Source organism: Hyperolius riggenbachi, chromosome 1 (assembly GCF_040937935.1).
Source record: "Hyperolius riggenbachi isolate aHypRig1 chromosome 1, aHypRig1.pri, whole genome shotgun sequence".
Taxonomy (NCBI): domain Eukaryota; kingdom Metazoa; phylum Chordata; class Amphibia; order Anura; family Hyperoliidae; genus Hyperolius; species Hyperolius riggenbachi.
The window spans coordinates 398416473-398442291 of record NC_090646.1 but is presented as its reverse complement, the minus strand read 5'-3'; the positions used below and the strand labels follow the sequence as shown (position 1 = coordinate 398442291).

At 43.3% G+C, this 25819-nt stretch overlaps 1 protein-coding gene across 2 annotated transcripts in view; it reads right to left on the bottom strand.

Moving 5' to 3' along the window:
- The window catches only part of TTC39B (tetratricopeptide repeat domain 39B), a 275315-nt gene that overhangs the window by 87759 nt on the left and 161737 nt on the right, over window positions 1–25819 (bottom strand). For both annotated transcript variants that reach the window (XM_068234826.1, XM_068234833.1), the window contains 3 exons: window positions 10161–10292; window positions 8017–8093; window positions 2252–2319 (listed from right to left, as the gene is read on the bottom strand). In XM_068234826.1, coding sequence (XP_068090927.1) covers window positions 2252–2319; window positions 8017–8093; window positions 10161–10292 — 277 coding nt within the window. The remainder of the gene's footprint in view (window positions 1–2251; window positions 2320–8016; window positions 8094–10160; window positions 10293–25819) is intronic.

Here is a 25819-nt window from a genome sequence, read left to right as displayed (position 1 = left end):
GACGTGACAATGATCTTCTACACGACCATATCTTCTCATAGCCAAAAATAATTTGTAGACTGGAAATAAAGAGGTCAGACAGATATTACATTATGTATATCAAGGAGTCAGACTGAATCATGTCCACACCACAGTCCATTTAGGTTTTGCATAAATACAAATTAATTGTAGGTACACACTCCAAAATATAGCAACATCTGTCACAGCAGTTGGCGCCAAGGTTCCAAGGCAGTTCTTCTTTGGTCAATAACCTGATCACTACCCTTTTCATTCTGGTACCCAGGCAAATTTATAGTGACTAAAAAAAATAAAATTGTAAAACAATTCTAGAGCATTGAGGGAAGTTGTAGATCTACAGAACATAACCTGGCATCCATTAAATAAGGGCACTGGGGACAAAATTTTAAAAATATTTTAATTAATTTCAAATATTTTGGTTGGACAGGCCCGGTGCCCACCATTTATCGGGTTCCTAAATTTCTTCCTTTGGTGGCCAATAGCATACATTTTACATTAGCACCTATGGGGCGCTCATATATTCCATTTGACATAGGCGCCCACATTTCTTGCTTCCCATAACCTGAGCTCTCTATATCTGTGAAGATAGAACACTACTTCAGTACAAATTAAACAATGCTGGCGACAGGCAGTAGTTGATAAGTGTGGTAAAGCCTAAAGGTGGCCACACACACACCTTACAATTTTTTTTTTACAGAGAACCCGAGGTGGTATTTAATTATGTTACTGGGGCACAGAGGCTGGTTGTGCACACTAAGACCAGCCTCCGTTGCCCCATGGTGTGCCTCCATGTCCCCCCTGCGCGCCGCTATACCCCCCGCAGTGCTGGCGACACGCAGCGCGTCGCCAGCACAATGTTTAGCTAAGCACTGTCAGTCAGCGCCACTCCCCCGCATCGGTGCTACCCGCCCGTGCCACTTCCCTCCTTATCGGCGGTAGTGCCGATGCTGAGGAGGCGGGGGAGCGGCGCTGACAGACAGCTTTTAGGTAAACATTGTGCTGGCGACACGCTGCGTGTCGCCAGCACTGCGGGGGTATAGCGGCGCGCAGGGGGGGACATGGAGCCACACCATGGGGCAACAGAGGCTGGTGTTAGTGTGCACAAACAGCCTCTGTGCCCCACTAACATAATGAAATCCCACCTCGGGTTCTCTTTAAATGTCTGTTTAATTCAAGTACTGCAATCAATTTTTCTGACTGATTGTAACATTTCAAAAATATGACCAATGTACCACACACACACGTTAAATTCCCCCCCAATTATGATAAAAGTTATTGGAAACTGAGGAAAAATTGTTAGGTTGTGTATATTAACAAATTGACAATCTAACACACACACCGTACAATCTTTAGAATAATTGAAGAAAAATTTCCAGCATTCCGGATCGATAAGAATCGGAGAAAAAAAAAAAGGGAAATCCGATCGAATTTTTCAGCCTTCGATTTTTTTCGGGAGAACTGATCATATTTAAGGAATTGCCATAAAATTGGATAATTTTATTTTATCGTGTGTGGCCACCTTAAAGGCTGCTTAGTGTGAGCACACAATGTTCCTCAGAGCCAGAAATCATTTTGTTCAGTGCTGATGGTTTTTGCAATTCTGATTTTGTACTGGTTGGTTATGGACGTCAGGGATGTTGTGCTAAGTACAGCAGTGTGTCTTCTTGCTGACTAAAATAGGATAAATAATCTGTAATCCCCAACCTTCCTCCAAGGCAAGTATCACTACTGTAACTGGTATACCCATTACAGCAATCAAAAGTCAAACTGCACAACATAGCTTCCTTGTAGGCTATTCATCTGCTGTGCTTGTCAAAATAAAATGGGGGGCTGCCTTACTCATGTACAACTCATGTCAGCAGACAAAGGTGAGGGAAATACATCACTGCTTAGGCATGTCTCTTTGCTACGCCTCTGCAAACATGTATGACATCCCCAGTGGGAGTTTACACAAACCATGAAAATACATTTGCCAAGACGTCATGGACTCTAAATTCTTTTGCACTCACTATCAAGCATGCATCTAAAAATGGCGTAACAAAATTTAATTTTTAATTCAGCGAACAAAGACACTAACCATCAGGATTTTTCAAATATGCTGAGCCACAAACTCAGTTGTACTGTAATCCTGAATATTTATAGACAGATACTCAGCTATGCCCGCCCCCCTTAGCTTATGCTTTGTCAAGAATATATTCTGTCCATTCAGAGAACATAGTGACATGTCCATTACCTGCACAAATGTCAATGCAGCCTTCTGCAGGAGGCACTCAGCATAGCAGATCTCAGCATGCATTTCCTCTGAAAAACATGAAAAACAATAGGACAGGGTCAGAAAATGTGAAGGACATGGGCTCTGACATCTGCTGTAATACACAGTCACTGTAATTAGATTCTGAGCACTGCAGGAAAGCCTGAGGATCATGAAGAGAGGAGAGAGTTCTCTGTAAAGGATTAAAGGAATTACATTTACAGATTCTAACACTGCTTCCTATTTTATACCAACATCGGAGATGGGGAAACAAATTAAGTCGTCTATCTTTTCTATTTAGCACCTTGTATGGAGAGAAAATTAATGGATAGCCATTTCATTAGCAGCCAATTTGTTTAAAGATTTGCAAGGGTTCCAGGCCAATTTAATTAAGCATTTTTTTTAAATGTCTTATTTGTTACATTTCACTGCTTCTAATTAGTACTGCTGTAATGTGTATTTATGGCCACTTGTCACTAGGGGGCAGTGTGAGACAGTAAAAGAGGACTTCTGCTTTCAGGTTATATTTTTTCTTCTAGTAGAAAGAGATCAGAGCTTTCCAAGACATTTACAGCACAATGAGTTCTGCCAACTGACGTCAATAGCAGTGCACTTATCTCAAACAGGATAACTGTATTGAAGTTGCTAGTTGGTTAAGCAAGGTAATCTCCAAGCAACACCACAGCTATGCTTTGCACTATTTTTATAATAGGCCTAATGCATGATGGCTAAGTGGTAAGCACTCTTGTCTTGCAGAATTAAAATTTCGGATCTGATCCCCTGCGACAACACATTCTGCATGTAGTTTGTATGCATCCCTTATGTTTCATTGGGCATCCTCTTGGAGATCAGTTTTCTCCTAAAATTGAAACACACACACTAGTAGGTTGACTGGCCTTGACACCTCCTGCCAAAAAATGTACCCAAGGATGTGCTAACAGCATTAAATGGCAGACAGATGGAAGTGGCTCTATATACGGTAATATTTAATGCACTGAGTAATGTATGCATGCTATATAAATACAGGAAACAATCCAAAGCTTTAAAGAGACTCTGTAACAAAATTTTCAGCCTTAGTTCTTCTATCCTATAAGTTCCTTTGCCTGTTCAAATGTGCTCTGGCTTACTGCAGCCTTTCCTAATTGCACAGTGGCTGTGTTATCTCTGTTATATGATCTAATCTGTTTTCTTCTGTCGGCTCTGTCGGGCAAAGTCTGGAATGTGTGGAATGTGCAGCGCTGCTTGTGATTGGATAGAAGCGATACACACCCTCTGCAGGCCCCCTGCAGGCTCTGTATGACTCACACACTCTTCTTATGTGAGCCTATCACAAGCTGGTTAGTTTGTTTGTAAACACTGCCTAAAACTGTTAATTACAAGCCAGGATTGCAGCAGAGAGTGGCAGAAACAGCACAGAGGGGCCCAGGAGAACATAATGAATAGAATGGTATGCTTTTTGCTGTAAAAATTTTAGAGTACAGATTCTCTTTAAAGCATACCTGAAATGAGAAGAATATGGAGGCTGACATTTATTTCCTTTTAAATAATGTAAATTGCCTGGCTGTCGTGCTGATCCACTGCCTTTATTACTTTTAGCCATAAACCCTAAACAAGCATGAAGATCAGATGTTTGACTTATGGTAAGTAGAGTTGGGCCGAACGGTTCGCCGGCGAACGTGGTTCGCGCGAACTTAGGTGGTTCGCGTGCGGGTGTCGCACGCGAACGTTTTGCGGCAAAAGTTCGCAAAAAATCGGTTCGCCCCATAATGCACCTGAGGGTCAACTTTGACCCTCTACATCACAGTCAGCAGGCCCAGTGTAGCCAATTAGGCTACACTAGCCCCTGGAGCCCCACCCCCCCTTATATAAGGCAGGCAGCGGCGGCCGTTATGGCCACTCGTGTGCCTGCATTAGTGAGAGTAGGGCGAGCTGCTGCAGTCTCTCATAGGGAAAGATTAGTTAGGCTTAACTTCTTCCTGGCTGCATACCTGTTCTGTTCAGTGAGCCCTCAGCCCACTGCATACCTGTACTGTGATCCTGCCACTGCATACCTGTTCAGTGATCCTGCCACTGCATACCTGTACTGTGATCCTGCCACTGCATACCTGTTCAGTGATCCTGCCAGTGCATACCTGTTCATTGATCCTGCCACTGCATACCTGTTCAGTGATCCTGCCAGTGCATACCTGTTCATTGATCCTGCCACTGCATACCTGTTCAGTGATCCTGCCAGTGCATACCTGTTCATTGATCCTGCCACTGCATACCTGTTCAGTGATCCTGCCAGTGCATACCTGTTCATTGATCCTGCCACTGCATACCTGTTCAGTGATCCTGCCAGTGCATACCTGTTCATTGATCCTGCCACTGCATACCTGTTCATTGATCCTGCCACTGCATACCTGTTCATTGATCCTGCCACTGCATACCTGTTCAGTGATCCTGCCAGTGCATACCTGTTCATTGATCCTGCCACTGCATACCTGTTCAGTGATCCTGCCACTGCGTACCTGTTCAGTGATCCTGCCACTGCATACCTGTTCAGTGATCCTGCCAGTGCATACCTGTTCATTGATCCTGCCACTGCATACCTGTTCAGTGATCCTGCCAGTGCATACCTGTTCATTGATCCTGCCACTGCATACCTGTTCATTGATCCTGCCACTGCATACCTGTTCATTGATCCTGCCACTGCATACCTGTTCAGTGATCCTGCCAGTGCATACCTGTTCATTGATCCTGCCACTGCATACCTGTTCAGTGATCCTGCCACTGCGTACCTGTTCAGTGATCCTGCCACTGCGTACCTGTTCAGTGATCCTGCCACTGCATACCTGTTCATTGATCCTGCCACTGCATACCTGTTCAGTGAACCCGCCACTGCATACCTGTTCTGTTCAGTGAACAGTTTGGTGTGTCAGTGTGAAGCAGTACCTTAATTACACTACCTGATTGATGTATACACATGCAAGATGTTTTAAAGCACTTTAGGCCTGTCATTTAGCATTCAATGTGATTTCTGCCCTTAAAACGCTGCTTTGCGTCAAATCCAGATTTTTCCCGGGGACTTTTGGCATCTATCCCACTCCGCCATGCCCCCCTCCAGGTGTTAGACCCCTTGAAACATCTTTTCCATCACTTTTGTGGCCAGCATAATTTTTTTTTTTTCAAAGTTCGCATCCCCATTGAAGTCTATTGCGGTTCGCGAACTTTAACGCGAACCGAACCTTCCGCGAAAGTTCGCGAACCCGGTTCGCGAACCTAAAATCGGAGGTTCGGCCCAACTCTAATGGTAAGTTTGACAAGATTAGCTGTATGCTTGTTTCAGGTGTGCAATTCAGACACTACTGACCAAAAAGATGCGCAGGAATACCAGGCAACTGGTATTGATTAAAAGGAAACAAATAATGCAGCCTCCACTTCAGGTTACTTTTAAAGACGTGCAATATGTTGACACTTTATAAATACGGTTTATTTAAGATATACGTTATTCCTACTGTGAGCTCCACTGAGGGACAGATAGTGACAAAACATATATACTGTACATCCCAGAGGAAGATGTCAGCATTGTATAAATACTAAATAACACCTATAAGCCAAGTGATGAAAAGTGATGGAATGTTAGCTAAAGGAATGCATGTGGCATGCCTCTCTATATCAATAATGTAGTATGTAGCCAACTTAATTATTCATCCCAATTTGTTAGAACATGTCTTCAGGACCAAGGGATAACTGGTAAAAAATAAATAAAAAAAATATCTTTGCTTTTAACAGAGACATTTCTAGGAGTGCTAAAATAGTTCTTTAGAACTAGTTCAGCAAATCTGCAAACAGGAAAAGATTGATTTAAAGGAATAGGTTTTACTTGGATACATGTTTCACTGGATGACTAAAGGCAAAACCTGAACTGAATTTTTCCTCAGTTCCATCTCATTCATGACCTACATACATAAATCACTTTGTTTTCTACTACAACACAGGAAATACTAGAGGCCCTTACAGTGGCAGATTGATGGGCTGTAAATAGATTAATAAATCACCAGAAAGTCTTTAATGCTGTACACTACCGCCAATATTTGCAGGTGCATTTCAGTATAACCCCAATTAGCACTCAGAAAAGGTTCTCAAAAGTAAAATTTAAAAGGAATACTGTAGGGGTTTCAGGGGAAAATGCATTGAACTTACACGGGGCATCTAATGGTCCCCCACAGTCCACAGACATCCTGTGTCTGCGCAGCCACTCACCGATGCTTCGGCCCCGCCTCCAGTTCACTAATGGAATTTCAGACTTTAAAGTCTGAAAACCACTACGCCTGCGTAGCCATGTCCTCGCTCCCGCTGAGGTCACCAGGAGCGTACTGCGCAGGCACAGACCATAATGGGCCTGCACAAAACACTCCTGGTGACATCAGCGGGAGCGAGGACACGGCAATGCAAGTGCAGTGGTTTTCAGACTTTGAAGTCTGAAATTCCAGAAGTGAACCAGAGACGAGGCCGGAGCATGAGTGGCTGCACGGGCAAAGGATGCCTGCGGGGGACCATTAGAAGCCCCGGGTAAGTTCAATGCATTTTCCCCCGTCCCCCCTGCAGTTTTCCTTTAACATCCATATAAATGCATACAGTACATATAATATGTACCATTGTCCCAGAGTAAATGCGCTGTGAATATTTATAGTTCCAATGTAACGTAGCTAGAGTTATTTTAAAGATTGAAGAGTTAACTTTAGGTTTGCCTGAGGTAAAATGTTTCCTGAATACTACATGCCTGAATACTACATGCCTCATCACCATGGTGATAACTCTAGAAACGTTATTAAAGACAGGAGATAAGCTTAGTGAATTGAGGCCCTTGTTTCATCATAGTGACACTTTAAAATGTACCCGAGGTAACATGTGACATGATGAGATAAACGTGTATGTACAGTGAAAAACAACGCTTTTCAGGCAGCAAAAAAGGTATGCAAGTGATAGCGTCTGTCTTGTCGGTACCTTGCCGGGAATATAGTAAACCTCACTGATATGCAAATTACAACAGAATACAACTTCCAAGGGCAGGGGAGAGATAGAAAAAAAAAGACAATAGTTCATGTATTTAAACTCTGGAACTCTTGAGTAGAGACAATAAAACATTCAATCTACTTTGTAAATGTTTAAAATATTAAACTATGGGATATCTACCAAAGAAAAGTCATTTTTAGGAGTAGGAGGATAAATACAATTGTTTATCTCATCAATTTATTTTTACCTCTAGTTCACTTTAAAACCATGAAGCACTAATGCTGGGAATAAACCATGAGGTTTTTTTTTGGGGGGGGGGGGGGGGGTAGACAGATGGCTCGATAGATAATTTCCGACAGGTCTTTTTTGAACGATTTTCTCATAGAAGTGAATTGAAATCAATCAGAAAAACGATTGGAAATCAGATTGGAAAGTAATTCTGCCCTCCAAAAAACGCATTGTGTATTCCCAGCATACGGGGAAAAAAAAGCACTTAAGACAGACAAGACAAGACAAATAACATTTATATCGCGCTTTTCTCCTGGCGGACTTAAAGCGCCAGAGCTGCAGCCACTAGGACGCACTCTATAGGCAGTAGCAGTGTTAGGAAGACTTGCCTAAGGTCTCCTACTGAATAGGTGCTGGCTTACTGAACAGGACAGAGTAAACATAGGCATTACAAGCACCTGTTATAAACGCTTAAAACAGTACAGCCTGGCATTACTGTAATAGACACATTTTATTGTTACCATCAGATAGATGATCCCCTGTTTGTTTGGACACCAAGTTAGATAAAGATTCCACCACAGAATTTCTTTTTCTGAATCTAGGATAAAGGAAAATGATTATTAGTATAACAATAAAACGTATGATCTGAAATGATACAGCAGTGCACTTGGCTAATTATCACAGACAGACAATATGGTATTAGACTAAAACTAGGAAGGTATTCTAAAATTTGTCAACATACAATACAACCAAATCTTTCAATCTTTAGGTTTAGTCATTAAATTGATCACTGTACAGAAAAACTGAAAGAAAATGTTCTTTTGATGAATGAAAAACAATTTAAAGATATATATTTAAAAGTAGAGTCCCAGTCACCTGGAATTCAACTAACCAGGAGTCTCAACCAACCAGCACAAATCGCCGGCAGTACTCACAGTGGGTGAAGGCCAACTTCTCTAAGGTGGTTTGTGGTCTTTACTGTGCTTAAAGGGAACCTAAACTGAGAGGGATATGGAGGTTTCCTTTTAAACAATACCAGTTGCCTGGCAGTCCTGCTGATCTCTGTGGCTGCAGTACTGGCTGAATCACACACCTGAAACAAGCATGCAGCTAATCCAGTCTGACTTCAGTCAGAGCACCTGATCTGCATGCTTGTTCAGGGGCTGTGGATTAAAGTATTAGTGTCACAGGATCAGCAGGAGAGTCAGACAACTGGTATTATTTTAAAAGGAAAAATCCATATTGTTCTCAGTGTAGGTTCCCTTTGAAGACTGGGTTCCACAGCTTCCCCCAAGGCTAGTATACTTTCAATTTCTGAATTTTCATATTTAATACAGACTTCATGGTATGTATATAGAGTGGGATATAGTACTGTATTACCTAGGTCAGTGTTCTCCCCAGAATTTTTTTTCCAGCCGGGTGGCATGAAATAGTAGCCGGGTGGCATGGAAAAGTGGCCGGGTGGGGAGAGTTGAAAATGCAGGGCAACTGTGCTTACAGCATAGGAGGAGGTGAGGAGGTGAGCAGATGACAGCCGGGTGGTCACCAAATCTAGCCGGGTGGAGCACCCGGCTAAAAGAGCCTGGGGAGAACACTGTAGGTCTATTTTTAACATTGGGTCTCAAGCAACCAGAAAGCACACTTATCCGGCATCAGACTATACTGCATATTATATCAAACATGTGCAAAATGATTTCGCACCAATGGTCATCAGATGTGCAGGGAACCATACCCTGGAGTCATGTGTTTTGTGGCAGTCTGAGAAAGGACTGAGTCTGAAACGCTGTGTGTCAACGTCAGACCCGGCACATGCTTCCTGTACGTTTTTTAATCTTTTTTGAATAAAGTCAATTTTATCAAGATGGTGCGGAGCCTTATGGATTATTATTACACTTGACAGACTGAAACTACTTCAAAATGGTTTGATCTGTAAACCTAACGGTAAAAAAACGAACAAACAAAAAAAACAAAAAACATCAATTTCAAAATAATGCACAAAATATCCATATATTATGATACATGGAAACTAAGGACCCCTTCTATCCAGCAGCATTCCAGACTAAAGAAATCTGTTGTGAACACATTATGTATCCCGAAACAAAGCTGAAGATTTTCTTTCACCTTTGCCACCTTGATGTGGAGTCTGTTATGTACAATCAGGGCTAGGCCAAGGCAGAGGCTTGACAGGCTCCAGCCTCTGGGCGCACAACTCACTCAGCTATCATTTCCCTAATGTGTTTGAAGCAGAGAGCAATAAGAAAAGGGGATACATTGCAGTGACTACAAGCCAGATAACTAGAGATTAAGGTGTTGGGGGCCCTGGGGCACCTTACTCTAATAGCAATCAGTGTGTAACAGCTGGGGTGGGAGGGATGGAGGGGCGCACTTTGGTGTCTCAACCTTGGGTGCTGGAGGACCTCTGTGTACAATAAGTTAATAAGTGTTCTAACAAGGCTTTAAATCAACTGGAAACAAAACACTGAGAGTCACTCTACCGTTTGAAAGGGCCCAACTGGAGAGCATCCCAACATTATGCCAGGTAAAAGATGCAACAGATAGCCCTTTTGATTTCAATGTAAAACCCCCTCTATGGTTTAAAAAAGGCCCCATCATGCTTCTATAACTCAGTTATCACCTTAAATTAAACACAAAACTATTATTGTACCTTTGACAAGTCTGTAAAGCCTCTTTCATTGTGCCAATTCCCATTTGGATATCTTGTGGCTCAAACGTCATTGCTGCCTGCATGACCAAGATGGTGCTGTATCCGAGAGCATGATACATGCTGTCTTTAGCCCTGTAGTGAATAAGATGGAGAGCAGAACAAAAAGGTTATGATGCAGAAACTACCGGTACATTAGGTTTCAAATGAAAAAGAGAGATTAGCATGTCCAGGATTTTGATTTAAAGCGTATATTAATGCACAATTGTATTTGTAATGCTGATAGGCAAAAGGCCAAATCAATACCCTTTTGTCCTAATTGGGTACTAAAACCTTGTGACTGTATCAAGTTGATTCAATTTGTCAAAACAATTCTAAAAAGGGGCCCATACACTGGTCGATTTCTATGGAATCGATTAATTGGAAATTTATTCTATCAAATATATCGATCGATTTGTGCCCGATTTTGATCAATTTGATCTGATAGGATGGAAAATCTAGGTCAATCTGCTGCCAGCCCATAGAGTTGCATTGGATCTAATGGTCCAATAATGTATTTAGACAGATTTTGTCACGGAATAGCCGTGAGAAACGCAGGTGAATCTAGAGAATTCACAGTCGCTTTCCTGATCGCTCCCTGTCGGATCTGTGCAGTCGTGCAAGCGATCAGAAAACGACACTTTTGTGTTTTTTAATCCAGAGACCTGTTTCCCTGTGAGCAAAGCATTCCCCTCAGGAATGTTTTTCCCTAAAGGGACCAGCTCCTTTTCCCCCACAGCCAGATGGCCCCATGAAAAGAGAAAGGAAACTGGCTCTCCAGGGGGCCATGACAAAGCAGCCAGAACGGCACCGACCAGGCAGATAGGAAAATGTGGCGGATAGGGTTTCTTACCTATTAAATGGAGACCGTATATCGCACAGCTATAAAATTCATATAGTCTTATTCGGTAAAATCTGGCCATTGTGCTGATATGAAATTCATTGTGATGGCCCCTTCAGTTAAGGAGTTATGGACCCCTCGGTAACCATACGCCCTAACACCCGCATCCAAGGTATCATATTAATCGGTAGGTTCTGGGGATCGAGAATATGTAATTATTATTTGTGTGCCGGCCGCGTAGGTCGGTCTAGAGAAATGTCAGGATTATGGGGCTTGTGGAAGCCCCTGCCCAGATGTGATTACCATAGTCCGGCCCGGGGGCCGACTCTGGAAGCCCGCCTCTGAAAGCAGCTCCATTAAAAGTACATGAGCTGCCCGGGCTATTGATTTACTCCAAATTCCACCTTCCTGAAAGCACATTGCCAGCCAGAGGACACATGGTTGGCGGCCATCTTGTCTAAGCTGAAACAAAGGAGACATGGCTAGCGGCCATCTTGATCGGCCATCTTTGCTGAAACTGAACAAAGGACATCTTCCATATTGCTTGGATTTTAAACTTTGCTGAACTGAACAAAAGGAACTCTACAAGTTTTCCCACTAAAGGACATCTTTCCAGGAACTAAGTATTTTTTCTCCCTTTTATTTTTCATACTGGCTATTACTGTTTTAATAATTGTTGATTTTAATAATTGTCTGTATATATTAATTATTTATATTGCTTTCAATAAACCAACGCTATCGTCAGTAGTTGTTCTAGCTACCCTATTATTCGGCACACACAGAACCGATCCCAGGTCTCTGAAGAGACGCTACTATTGTTTGTTGTTGGCTAGACAGAATACAGCGTGTTTTAACCGTTTTTATTCGCAGGATCAGTCAGGCAGTCGGGTCCACTGGCCCATATCAGTGGTGGTGACAGTTATACCCTGGAATCGTGTTTTAAGTTGTAATTACCGTACCTCACAGGCTTCCTTCTGGTTTGTCTGCGGCCAATTCCCAATGGTTCCTTCGCATTGACTGCGACCAGAGTTCGCACGATCCGTGCGCTGGCACCGTTTGGAAGGCCATTTGCGGTCTGACCACTAGGGCCTCCTGTGACAGATTTCTAATAGATTTGATTGGAAATCTGTTCCTAGTGTGTGGCACACATCAGATAGTTTTCTGTCAAATTTGACTTGACAGACATCTGGCAGAAATCTAATGGTCGAATCTGCTGCCAATCTATATGTGTATGGCCACCTTAATTGTACAATCTTGATAGCATAGCAAGCAGAATGCCCTGATAATTTATTTGGGTCAAGCTAGAATACTTCATGTAGTCTTACATTTTGGTGACATTACCAGAAGCAGCCAATCTGAAAGAATGAATAGGCTCACTTGAGGGAGCTGCTGCTCTTTTGGTTCCGTATCATCCTACTGTTCAGATTGCAAGGGGGAAAAGCACAGACTGATTTATCTTAAGGTGGCCATACACTTATAGATTTGCAGCAGATTCGACCCTCAGATTCCTGGCAGATGCCTGTCAAGTCCAATCTGACAGGAATCTATCTGATGTGTGCCACACACTAGGAACAGATTTTCAATATATTTCAGAATGAAATCTATTGGAAATCAATCTAAATGCATTATTGGACCATTAGATCCAATGCAACTGTATGGGCCATCGATCTGCTGCCAGCAGCAGATAGATCTAGATCTTCCATCCTGTCAGATAGATCAAATTGATGGAATTGATAAAATCGATTTCTGATTGATGGCTGAAATCGACCAGTGTATGGGCCCCTTAAGAAAACTGCAGTCTGCGCACTAAAAGTCTGTATTACAGGAAATAGATAGTTGTGGGGCTCCTGTACTATTTTGTGTAAAAGCTGGGCAGACACTTCACATTTCTTTCTCCTGGTGGGGATCGTGACAATCCCTTGGGCAACAGTTTGTGGACAAGGCTGTGCAGGATGTAGCTAGCTTATAGGTTCTAGAATTCTGTTACTATAGGATGATAAAGGTGCATATATTATTATTACCCAAAAATGTTATAAGTAACAAAATCAAAACATGCAGCAAACAGCTTTAAAAGGAACCTGAAGCGAGAAAAAATATTACATATAAACACATGACGTAGCTGCAAATGAATATTACATACTAACCTCACCGGCAGTTCCTCTCAGACACTCACCATTTTCTTCTTACAGTGATCCCTTTCAGTTCTGACAAGATTTTGTCAGATCTGAAATATACCAGTTGCTGTCAGTTATATATCAGCAGCTGTCAGTTACAATTGAATGTGCAAGGTGATGTCCATGGTTCCCTGTGGCTCAAGTGGGTGATATTACAGTTTAACAGTGTGCTGACCAGGAAGCTGTTATGGGGTAATGGCCATTTTTTAAAAGGAGGACGGAGAATTCCATTGATCACAGTGGAAAAATGGGACGCAGGAGAGGAGAAAAAGATTGAGGAGTAGGCCACATAGGAGGTCAGTATGACCTGTGTATGGTTATTTTGACTTTTTATTTTCACTTCAGGTTCTCTTTAAAATAAAAAGGGGAAAATGGGGGATAAGAATACGGTACATAAAGTTTGAAGATGTCAGAGTCTAGTTTTTTTGTGGAACTCTAAGCAAAACGTCTGTGCTTATAAGCTCATTCAAATGGGAGCTACCTTATGAGTTTTGAAGGGCAGGACTTGAAATTTCCCTTTTTATATTCCTGCTTTAAGGGTCTGCCCCTGTGGCAGGGACTGGTAGACCCCTGGCTTTCAGGGGCAAAAAATGGTCAGAAATACTTTTAATATATTTTGCCTTCTGCTTGTCACACATACAAAATGAAAGCATTTATATGATCCGCTTAATATATACATAATTTTAAGATCAAACTTGGCTAGTGAATTATATTCCATTACAAAGAAATACTGTGGCTTTTGCTTATATCAACCCCATGAAAGAGATATGCACGCAAAAGGCATGATGCCAGCAATCCATTAAAATACAGGGTGGGCCATTTATATGGATACACCTTAATAAAACGGGAATGGTTGGTGATATTAACTTCCTGTTTGTGGCACATTAGTATATATGAGGGGGGGGGGGGGGGACTTTTCAAGATGGTGGTGACCATGGCGGCGATTTTGATGTCGGCCATTTTGAATCCAACTTTTGGTTTTTCAATAGGAAGAGGGTCATGTGACACATCAAACTTATTTGGAATTTCACAAGAAAAACAATGGTGTGTGGTTTTAACGCAACTTTATTCTTTCATGAGTTATTTACAAGTTTCTGACCACTTATAAAATGTGTTCCATGTGCTGCCCATTGTGTTGGATTGTCAATGCAACCCTCTTCTCCCACTGATAGCAACACCGAAGAAATGCTAGCACAGGCTTCCAATATCCGTAGTTTCAGGTGCTGCACATCCCGTATCTTCACAGCATAGACAATTGCCTTCAGATGACCCCAAAGATAAAAGTCTAAGGGGGCCAGATCGGGAGACTTTGGGGCCATTAAACTGGCCCACGATGACCAATCCACTTTCCAGGAAACTGTCCATCTAGGAATGCTCGGACCTGACACCCATAATGTGGTGGTGCACCATCTTGCTGGAAAAACTCAGGGAACGTGCCAGCTTCAGTGCAAAAAGAGGGAAACACATCATCATGTAGAAATTTTGCATATCCAGTGGCCTTGAGGTTTCCATTGATGAGTAATGGCCCCACTATCTTTGTACCACATATAATACACCATACCATCAATTTTTGGTTTGGATTCAAAATGGCCGACTTCAAAATGGCCACCATGGTCACCACTCCCTCACATATACTAATGTGCCACAAACAGGAAGTTAATATCACCAACCATTCCCATTTTATTAAGGTGTATCCATATAAATGGCCCACCCTGTATTTTCCATGGTGATCAGAAGCGCCTAAAACCAATAAAATATGAATTTTACCTTTAAATATGTTAAAAGACTGCTCGGGTGAGAAGACCTCGTATGCCGTATCTTTCACAAACATAATCAGAACTCCAGTAGACACTAGATTCACACCTGAGACAATCTTTAGTAGCTGCCTCGGCCAAGTTTAATCTAAACTGTGTATGAAACTTAAAGTAAACCTAAAGTAAGAGTGATATAGAGGCTGCCATATTTGTTTCCTTTTAAACCATACCAGTTGCCTGGCAGCACTGCTGATCTATTTGGTTGCAGTATTGTGTGAATTACACCAGGAACAAGCATGTAGCTAGTCTTGTCAGCTCTGACAATATTGTCAGAAACACCTAATCTGCATATGCTTGTTCAGGGTCTATGTAACGATCGGTGTAACACAGAGGGTCTGATTACCGCTGATCTGCAGTATCACCGAAAATACAGATATATACCCGATCATTGATGATCTGCAGTATCACCGATAATCAGATATATCTTCTAACCTCTGGACACCTGAGAGATGAGAGTGTTTGGTGCAACAGTAATACTTTGAGGAAAGCACCTGTAAGATAGGTGCTAGACAGTAAGAGATACTGCTCTGGATCAGATTCCTTCCACAGGTCTGATGCTCCCCAAGGGGCGGAGCCAGGCTGAGAGAGTGGGAAGGACAGAACGTGGGTGACACCAATGGGCAGTGTCACTAACAGATCTGTGAACTCTCTCTTAACAGGAGAGATAGTTCTCGAGGTCAGACAGGCCAGGTCATAAACACACGGACAGATACAGTACAGAGACAGGAGACAGATGCAGAATCCTAGGACTAGCAGAGTTTGGCAGCAAGGTATCAGAAAGACAAAGGTACAGAATCAGAGATCAGAAGAATGGTCAGGAAGGCAGAAGGTCATAACAGATAATCAACAATGCCTAGGCTTGAGTGTGAGCTCCTAGATTCTCACACTCCAGGAACTGGACTAGAAAATAACAATAATACAGATGGTACAGAATTCCTAGACTAAGGTGTGAGTTCCTTGGCCATCAACACCTTGGAAACTGGTCTAGATAATAATACAGATAATAACAGAATTCCTAGGCTAAGGTGTGAGCTCCGTGATCATCAACACCTACGAAATGGTCTAATAAAACACAGACACTGACAAGGTCTGAGTGCTACCACGTAGTGATCGCAACGCCAGACACCAGATGAATGACCAGCACCCAGTATATATACACTAGCGCTCTCCAGCGCCTCCCCTAAGTGCTGGACCAATGAAAGTTGCTGAAATTGTCAGCTGACCGGCTTAGTCAGCTGACCCCCTTCTGACTGCCATAAAGGCCCTGCCTCTCTGCGCGCGCGCGTCTTCCTAAACCAGTGTGGACTATCAGTCCCAGCCACACCAGTCATGTGTTGTAATGTTTCTGCTGTGTTGGATGTCCGTGCGTGCGGCGTTTTCTCCGCATTCCGCATTACTGAGAGGAGCAGGCCTATGCGTGCAACTTGCCGCATTGGACGCGGAATCCGCCGCCCTGTTTGAGCATGCGGCGGTTTCTCCGCGCTCCGACTGCGCGCCAGCTGCCATGTTGAACGCAGAGTCAGCCGCCTCACTGAGTATTAGCGGCGGCTTTTCCGCGTTTCCTCACAGTACCCCCCCCCCCCCCCGAGGAGTGGACTCCGGACAACTCCTACCAGGTTTCTCGGGATATCGAGTGTGGAATTCCCTTCTTAATTTGTCCGCATGCATGCGACACTCAGGTACCCATGTTCTCTCCTCCATACCATACCCCTTCCAGTGCACTAGATACTGTAGTGAGTTCTGCACTACTCGTGAATCTAAAATTTTCTCTACTTCATACTCAGGTTGGTCGTCTACCATGACAGGAGGAGTGGTACCCACATGGACTGCTGGCTTAAGCAGGGACACATGAAAAGATCTTACACCACGCATGCTAGCAGGAAGATTGATGGCATAAGTAACATTGTTGACCTTCCTGGTCACAGAAAAAGGGCCCACAAACCTGGGACCTAACTTGGGCGAGGGTTGTTTCAGGGTTAAATGACGTGTGGACACCCAGACCAGGTCTCCTGGTCGGAACTTCCACTCTAAGGATCGTTTGTCAGCTTGACCTTTCTGACTTTGAAAAGCCTTTTCCAAATTGCTTTTCACAATCCCCCAAATGGTTTTGAACGACTTTTGCCAAGCCTCCATAGCTGGAAACGGAGTGGAGGCTACTGGCAATGGGGAAAACTTGGGCAACTTTCCATTACCACCTGAAACGGAGAGAACCCAGAGGAAGAGCTTTTCAAATTATTGTGCGCAAATTCTGCATATGGCAAGAACTTGACCCAATCAGTTTGCGCTTCTGCAACATAACACCTCAAAAACTGTTCCAATGACTGATTAACCCTCTCCGTCTGACCATTGATCTGTGGGTGGTAGCCCGACGAAAATGACAGTTCCAAGCCCATTTGATGGCAAAATGCCCTCCAAAATCTAGAGACAAATTGGACTCCCCGATCTGACACAATGTTTTCCGGAATGCCATGAAGTCGGAAAACGTGGATGATGAAAAGATCGGCCAACTCCTGGGCCGAGGGGAGTCCTTTCAAGGGCACAAAATGGGCCATTTTACTGAAACGGTCGACTACCACCCAAATGACCGACATGCCTTCAGACCTTGGAAGCTCACCTACAAAATCCATGGACAGATGGGTCCATGGTTCACTCGGGGTGGGCAAAGGCTGCAACGTACCCACAGGTGCCAGACGGGAGGGTTTGCTTTTTGCACACACTGCACACTCTCTGACATACTCCTTGCAGTCCGTTGCCAAAGAAGGCCACCAAGCAAATCTAGCAACCAAGTCTTGCGTTCTGGAGGCCCCAGGGTGCCCAGCATTCTTGTGCGAGTGAAACATCTGCAAAACCTGGAGACGAAAGGGCAGTGGCACAAACATAACCCCTTCAGGCTTTCCCTCAGGGACATCCTGCTGGAAGGGACCTAAAGTCTCCATCCAGTCTTTCCAAGTTTCTGTGGCTCCCAGTACTACCTTCTGTGGAACAATGGTTTCAGGTTCTGAGGGCTGTGCTGTCTCCGGCTCAAAACATCTGGACAAGGCATCCGCCTTAATGTTTTTACTACCTGAAGTGTACGTAATTACAAATCTAAATCTCGAGAAAAACAGTGACAGTTTCTACCCCGAGTCTGCCGTTGATAACGTAATCTGCGATCAATCCTGGTTGCCGATGAAATGGCCTCATCGACGGTTTTGGGCTCGGGCTGACTTAACATAAGATCAGAGACTTCATCTGACAACCCTGATAAGAAACAGTCTAAGGCCTGGTGCACACCAAAAAACGCTAGCAGATCCGCAAAATGCTAGCAGATTTTGAAACGCTTTTTCTTATTTTTCTGTAGCGTTTCAGCTAGCATTTTGCGGTTTTGTGAAGCGTTTTTGGTGTAGTAGATGTCATGTATTGTTACAGTAAAGCTGTTACTGAACAGCTACTGTAACAAAAAACGCCTGGCAAACCGCTCTGAAGTGCCGTTTTTCAGAGCGGTTTGCGTTTTTTCCTATACTTAACATTGAGGCAGAAACGCATCCACAATCCAAAATCTGCAGCAGCCCGGGAGTATGCGTTTCTGCAAAACGCCTCCCGCTCTGGTGTGCACCAGCCCATTGAAATACATTACCCTAGCGGATCCGCACTCGCAAGCGGATCGCAAACCGCAGCAGAACCGCTCTGGTGTGCACTAGGCCTAAGAGAGCATAGGTGTCCCACCTGGCTGAAACTGACCACCTCCTAAATTCGGCAGCATACTCTTCGACCGGACTCTTGCCTTGACACAACAACTTTACTCGAATTATTCACTGCGCATACTTCAATCCCTGAATCATAGAAAGCATATAGTGCCCAGTACTGTTTGTATCAGGCTAATGCTAACACCTTGTGACGCACACCTGGGGGTAGTGCCACCACCCTATAAAAGGATTGTAGGGAATGTAACAGGTCCCCCCTCTGTGCCCGCACTCACCGAAAGAGCGTCTTGCTCTATTGCATATCACACCATACTGCCTTGCCAGCCAAGGAGATTGAAGCAGATGATGAAGACATATCCATTTATTAAAATACAGGCATCCAGCAGGCTTACAGTACAACGGACGCAAGTGCCAGCTCCACCGCGGATGATACAGAGCCACTCGCTCCTACTGCTTGTCCTGCTTCCGGGTGACGTCAATGCGCTCCTCCGACTCCGCCCTACGCGTTTCGTCACGCTCCGTGACTCATTCAGGGGCTGGAGGGCAACATTGACGTAAGATTCTTATGGCTGCGCAGCGCTCCCCCCACCCTGGCTCCACCCGCAACTCCGCCCTCTCCTGTTGCTAAGTTACCACCAAAGCGTGCTGGCTCTATATCACCGCTGCGCAGCATACATCAAATAAAACAATAAAACCATCAATCATAAAACAGTTCATACAGATTCTTCCCCTAAAAGGTAATAATTATATAAAAAAATCTTAACCCAGTTGTTTATCGATAAGGACTACCCAGCGCTTAACATTACTCCCATGATTCAAAATTCTTATTACAAATACGACATCTCTGAACCATTCATAAATAATTCCCATTATTATTTACCTTAATACATTACACATATACTAATTGTGAATAATTAAACCGCCCCTATCACATTGGTATTCAACGTTCAAAATAAAAGTGACAATACCTTCATATTACGACAATAATTCATATTACATACATAATTGATATTCATATATAATAATCAATGTTCATATTCAATTACCTCACCATCTCAAAATTATGTACATACTTTTAAAGTGACAGTGCTCCCTATATTAAATTAACCCTATTTATATCTATAAATCTACTCACAAACTGTGATTAAAGGTGACAGTGCACCTTCTAAATCTACCACTCCTTGCATATATCCAAAAGTGCCCTTATACACTGTATACACCCTTGAAAGTGACCAGATATTCCCTCAAAGTGACAGTGCATACCTCAAAAAATAGGGACTTTGCTGATACCCCCAATTAATAAAATGACCTGCCTAAAATTCACCATGTTTACCTCTCAATTAGTTAAATGCTAATTCCTGTCATGATACATTCCATACCTATATCTGTGCGTACCACAATAATATCGGCCAAACTAATACAGAGCCCTGTACTACACCCTCCGTGTCAGTTAACATTTAAAGTGACAGTGCTTAAATTCATCATATTTGTGCAAAACCACCTAAATTCTAACCACATCTATATAAACCTCATAAAAACTTCAGTTTTGTGCAAAACTTCACAGTGTAATCTACATATTATACCCATTTTTATACCCGCTCCGCATAGGTCCACCTTAGTTATTTGCAATAAAACAGTTTATATCTAATTCTATGTTCAAACCCCTCGGATTAAGGGAGCCCATTCTATGGATCCATTCGGTCTCCTTTTTGCAAAGCTGCTGCAACCGGTTCGATCCACGCCAATGTGGCCGTACATGCTCCACTGCCACAACTTTCAGACCCCCTGGATCCTTATTATGCACCTCTAAAAAATGGGCCGACACACTATGCCATTTCAACCCTTTCCTAATATTGTACATATGTTGATAAATTCTTTTCTTAAGTGGCTGGGTAGTTCTTCCAACATAATGTAAGCCACATTCACAGGTGAGGACATATACTACAAATGTTGTGGCACAGGTCATAAATTGCCTAAGTTTAAATTCACGTTGAAAAATATTAGATCTCACCACATCTGTGCTCACACTTCTAGTATCACTACATATACAACACCCCCTACATGCATGGAAACCCGGCCTCTGCCATGGGATGACCACTCGTGCTGGAGGGTCAACACAACTTGGTACCAGAACATCCCTCAATTCGGTGCCCGCTTATAAATAAATTTAGGTTTATCAGGAATAATGAGCTTCAGTCGAGCATCCTGTTGAAGTACCGGCCAATGTTTATGAATTATCCTCTCCACCTGTTTAAACTGAGTGTTAAACGTGGAAATGAAGGGGAGCTCAGGAGGCCTGAGATCCCTATTTTTTCTCCCCACCATCATCCCATCCCTATCCATATTAGCCACCTCTTCTTCCAATTGGATAATTTTTCTCGGACTGTACCCCTTCTCCACAAACCTCTGTGTGAGTACCGTCGCCTGTTTAGCATAGTCTGTTTTCTCTCTGCAGTTCCTCCTAATTCTCTGGAGTTGGCCCTTGGGAACCGCCCTCAACCAAGAGGGGTGGTGGCAGCTCCCCATCGGGATAAATCCATTCCTATCGGTCTTTTTGAAGAAGCACCGAGTGGATAACTGACCCCTATCTTTAAATATGGTGAGATCCAAAAAGTCAACACTTGTCATATCAATCACCGCCTCCAACTTGATATTAGGGCATAATTCATTCACCTTCTCCAGGAATTCACTCCATTCCTGAACAGAGGCCCCCCAAATAATAAAGAGGTCTTCAACCACCCCCTTGGGGCATATCTGGATGGCCCTTTCCTCCCAATCCGCCATATATATATTAGCCAGGGCCGGAGCGAAAGGCGCCCCCATTGCACAGCCTTTCGTCTGTGCATAGAATTCACCCTTATGCCAGAAATAATTCCTGGACAGGGCGAATTCAAGAAGTTTCATTAGGAACTCAATTTGCTTCAACGGGAGATTCCCCTCTCTTTTGAGAACATTGGTGACTGCACTAATCCCTCCTTGGTGGTCAATATTTGTATAAAGAGATGCGACGTCCGCTGTGACCAGCAGCGCCGCATCCCTAACTGCCATACCCTCCAGAACCTGCAAGGTATGCAGTGTATCCTTAAGCACCCGTGGTAATTTTGACCACCACGGGTTGCAAAAAGAAGTCCAAATATCTACCTACCCTATATGTCACTGAGTCTATCCCATTAATAATGGGACGACCTGGGGGATGGGACATGGACTTGTGTACTTTGGGTAACTGGTAAATAATAGGGGTTCTAGGATTTCTCGGTACCAGATGCTCGAATTCTTTCTCATTAATTAGGCCCTCATCCAACCCCCCTTTCAAAAGAACGATCAGCTCCTTCTTATAGGCAGAGACCGGATTACCATCCAACTTCCTATACGCTGATTCATCCCCCACCAGTCTATCTAATTCATTAAAATACTGATCATGATTTAAAATAACAACCCCTCCCCCCTTATCTGCTGGTCGGATGATCAACTCTTTTTCTTTGAGCAGCTTGCAGACAGCCCGATCGTCGGTCCTGATCCGAGCAGGCTGCACCCGCTCCAAATCTCCTATCACCAGATTCTTAAAAACATCAATCGCTTGCTTACTAGCATTATTAGCAGGATTAAACACAGAGTTGTTACGCATATTCGAATGCACATACCCCCCACCTTGATTCACTTTATTATTAGGGCCCTCTTTGTCCAAGAAATACCTTTTGAGGTTCAATCATCGTACAAACTTATGGACATCAATAAATGTTTCAAATTTATCTAAGTTGTTTTTAGGAGCATATTTCAAGCCCTTATCTAGCAGTCTAACCTCAGATTTTTCCAATTGTACCCCACTTAAATTAAATATACCCTCCCCCTTGGTTACTCCCTTCTTTTCTTGTACCCTCCCTCCTCTGATTCCTCTTCTGGCTCTCTTTTCCTGATGTTTTTTGGAGTGAGGTGAGGGTCTATGTACCATTCGTCCTGGCGATATCGGGGTTTGTGAAAAAAAGGAGGAGGCTCCTCATTCACATATGATTGCAGAGGTTCATATCTGTTATAAACTGGAAGGTCTGGTGGTCCCCCCACTGGTGGTCTTCCCCCATTGGGATACGCCCCCCCCCACCCCCCCTAACAGGCCTGGGAGGGTAACCTGATGGATTGGGTATATAGGGACGTGAAGGATACTGGCCATATCCCCTCCCCAACCCCCCACCCCTCCCCCGATTAAAGGCCCCCACTGGTTGGGGTTGTGGTCTGGGCTGTGGCTGAGACCTCGGCTGAGCTGGGCTTGGTTTTAGAGGTTCATGCCCACCAGCTGCACCCCCCTTTGGTCTGGCTCCCATTCCTACACCTTTTTGTTCACCCTGGGGTTCAGCTATTCCTCCGCCATTCACCTCCATTTTATCAGAAACTCCATCATCATTCTTCACTTTTTGCCATTTATAGGCCTCTTCATTTTTATATGCCAAAATATCCTTACTAAATTGTTTGTTTATCCAGAATTATATCTTTTTCCTTGGCACTCAAAACCTCCTGTAGTTTATTTGATCTTCTTTGGAATTCCTCAGTATGTTTAAATGGGTCAAGTTTAACTTTTAACACATCAATTTCACCCCCCAAACGTTCCAACCTCCTAGTTTTCCTTTTAATCAACAGCTTGACCATACCCACACCGCATGTTTCAACATACTCAAACCATTCATTGTTATTATCTACACCCTCCTCCCCATCTGTGGGCATAATGTCCCATCGGTATCTCTTGGGTACTAGTCCTTTTTCCCCATATTTATGTAAAGCAGCAAGGTCCCACCAAGTTTGCAATTCCTTCAACATATTGTGCTGTAAAAGCTTAAAATCCTGATCCAAATCTGTTAGGATAGGAAGTTCCTCATCAAAAATTTTGTCCAAGTCCACATTCCTGTGTTTCTGAAATTCGAACATCTCCATGTTTGCAGAAATATAAAGTGAATAATCTTACCAAATCTTCTCAAAAGAATACTGCGCTCCACTAGATTACCACACTCACAAAGTCAGGGGATCGCAATTACAAACAGGTTCACTCCACCTTGATCAACAATACTCGAATTATTCACTGCGCATACTTCAATCCCTGTAGAATCATAGAAAGCATTTAGTGCCCAGTACTGTTTGTATCAGGCTAATGCTAACACCTTGTGATGCACACCTGGGGGTAGTGCCACCACCCTATAAAAGGATTGTAGGGAATGTAACAGGTCCCCCCTCTGTGCCCGCACTCACCGAAAGAGCGTCTTGCTCTATTGCATATCACACCATACTGCCTTGCCAGCCAAGGAGATTGAAGCAGATGATGAAGACATATCCATTTATTAAAATACAGGCATCCAGCAGGCTTACAGTACAACGGACGCAAGTGCCAGCTCCACCGCGGATGATACAGAGCCACTCGCTCCTACTGCTTGTCCTGCTTCCGGGTGACGTCAATGCGCTCCTCCGACTCCGCCCTACGCGTTTCGTCACGCTCCGTGACTCATTCAGGGGCTGGAGGGCAACATTGACGTAAGATTCTTATGGCTGCGCAGCGCTCCCCCCACCCTGGCTCCACCCGCAACTCCGCCCTCTCCTGTTGCTAAGCTACCACCAAAGCGTGCTGGCTCTATATCACCGCTGCGCAGCATACATCAAATAAAACAATAAAACCATCATAAAACCATCATAAAACAGTTCATACAGATTCTTCCCCTAAAAGGTAATAATTATATAAAAAAAATCTTAACCCAGTTGTTTATCGATAAGGACTACCCAGCGCTTAACATTACTCCCATGATTCAAAATTCTTATTACAAATACGACATCTCTGAACCATTCATAAATAATTCCCATTATTATTTACCTTAATACATTACACATATACTAATTGTGAATAATTAAACCGCCCCTATCACATTGGTATTCAACGTTCAAAATAAAAGTGACAATACCTTCATATTACGACAATAATTCATATTACATACATAATTGATATTCATATATAATAATCAATGTTCATATTCAATTACCTCACCATCTCAAAATTATGTACATACTTTTTGATTATTATATATGAATATCAATTATGTATGTAATATGAATTATTGTCGTAATATGAAGGTATTGTCACTTTTATTTTGAACGTTGAATACCAATGTGATAGGGGGGGTTTAATTATTCACAATTAGTATATGTGTAATGTATTAAGGTAAATAATAATGGGAATTATTTATGAATGGTTCAGAGATGTCGTATTTGTAATAAGAATTTTGAATCATGGGAGTAATGTTAAGCGCTGGGTAGTCCTTATCGATAAACAACTGGGTTAAGATTTTTTTATATGATTATTACCTTTTAGGGGAAGAATCTGTATGAACTGTTTTATGATTGATGGTTTTATGATGGTTTTATTTTATTTGATGTATGCTGCGCAGCGGTGATATAGAGCCAGCACGTTTTGGTGGTAACTTAGCAACAGGAGAGGGCGGAGTTGCGGGTGGAGCCAGGGTGGGGGTAACGCTGCGCAGCCATAAGAATCTTACGTCAATGTTGCCCTCCAGCCCCTGAATGAGTCACGGAGCGTGACGAAACGCGTAGGGCGGAGTCGGAGGAGCGCATTGACGTCACCCGGAAGCAGGACAAGCAGTAGGAGCGAGTGGCTCTGTATCATCCGCGGTGGAGCTGGCACTTGCGTCCGTTGTACTGTAAGCCTGCTGGATGCCTGTATTTTAATAAATGGATATGTCTTCATCATCTGCTTCAATCTCCTTGGCTGGCAAGGCAGTATGGTGTGATATGCAATAGAGCAAGACGCTCTTTCGGTGAGTGCGGGCACAGAGGGGGGACCTGTTACATTCCCTACAATCCTTTTATAGGGTGGTGGCACTACCCCCAGGTGTGCGTCACGAGGTGTTAGCATTAGCCTGATACAAACAGTACTGGGCACTATATGCTTTCTATGATTCTACAGGGATTGAAGTATGCGCAGTGAATAATTCGAGTATTGTTGATCAAGGTGGAGTGAACCTGTTTGTAATTGCGATCCCCTGACTTTGTGAGTGTGGTAATCCAGTGGAGCGCAGTATTCTTTTGAGAAGATTTGACGCAACAACTTGAGCTTCCGCTCAGA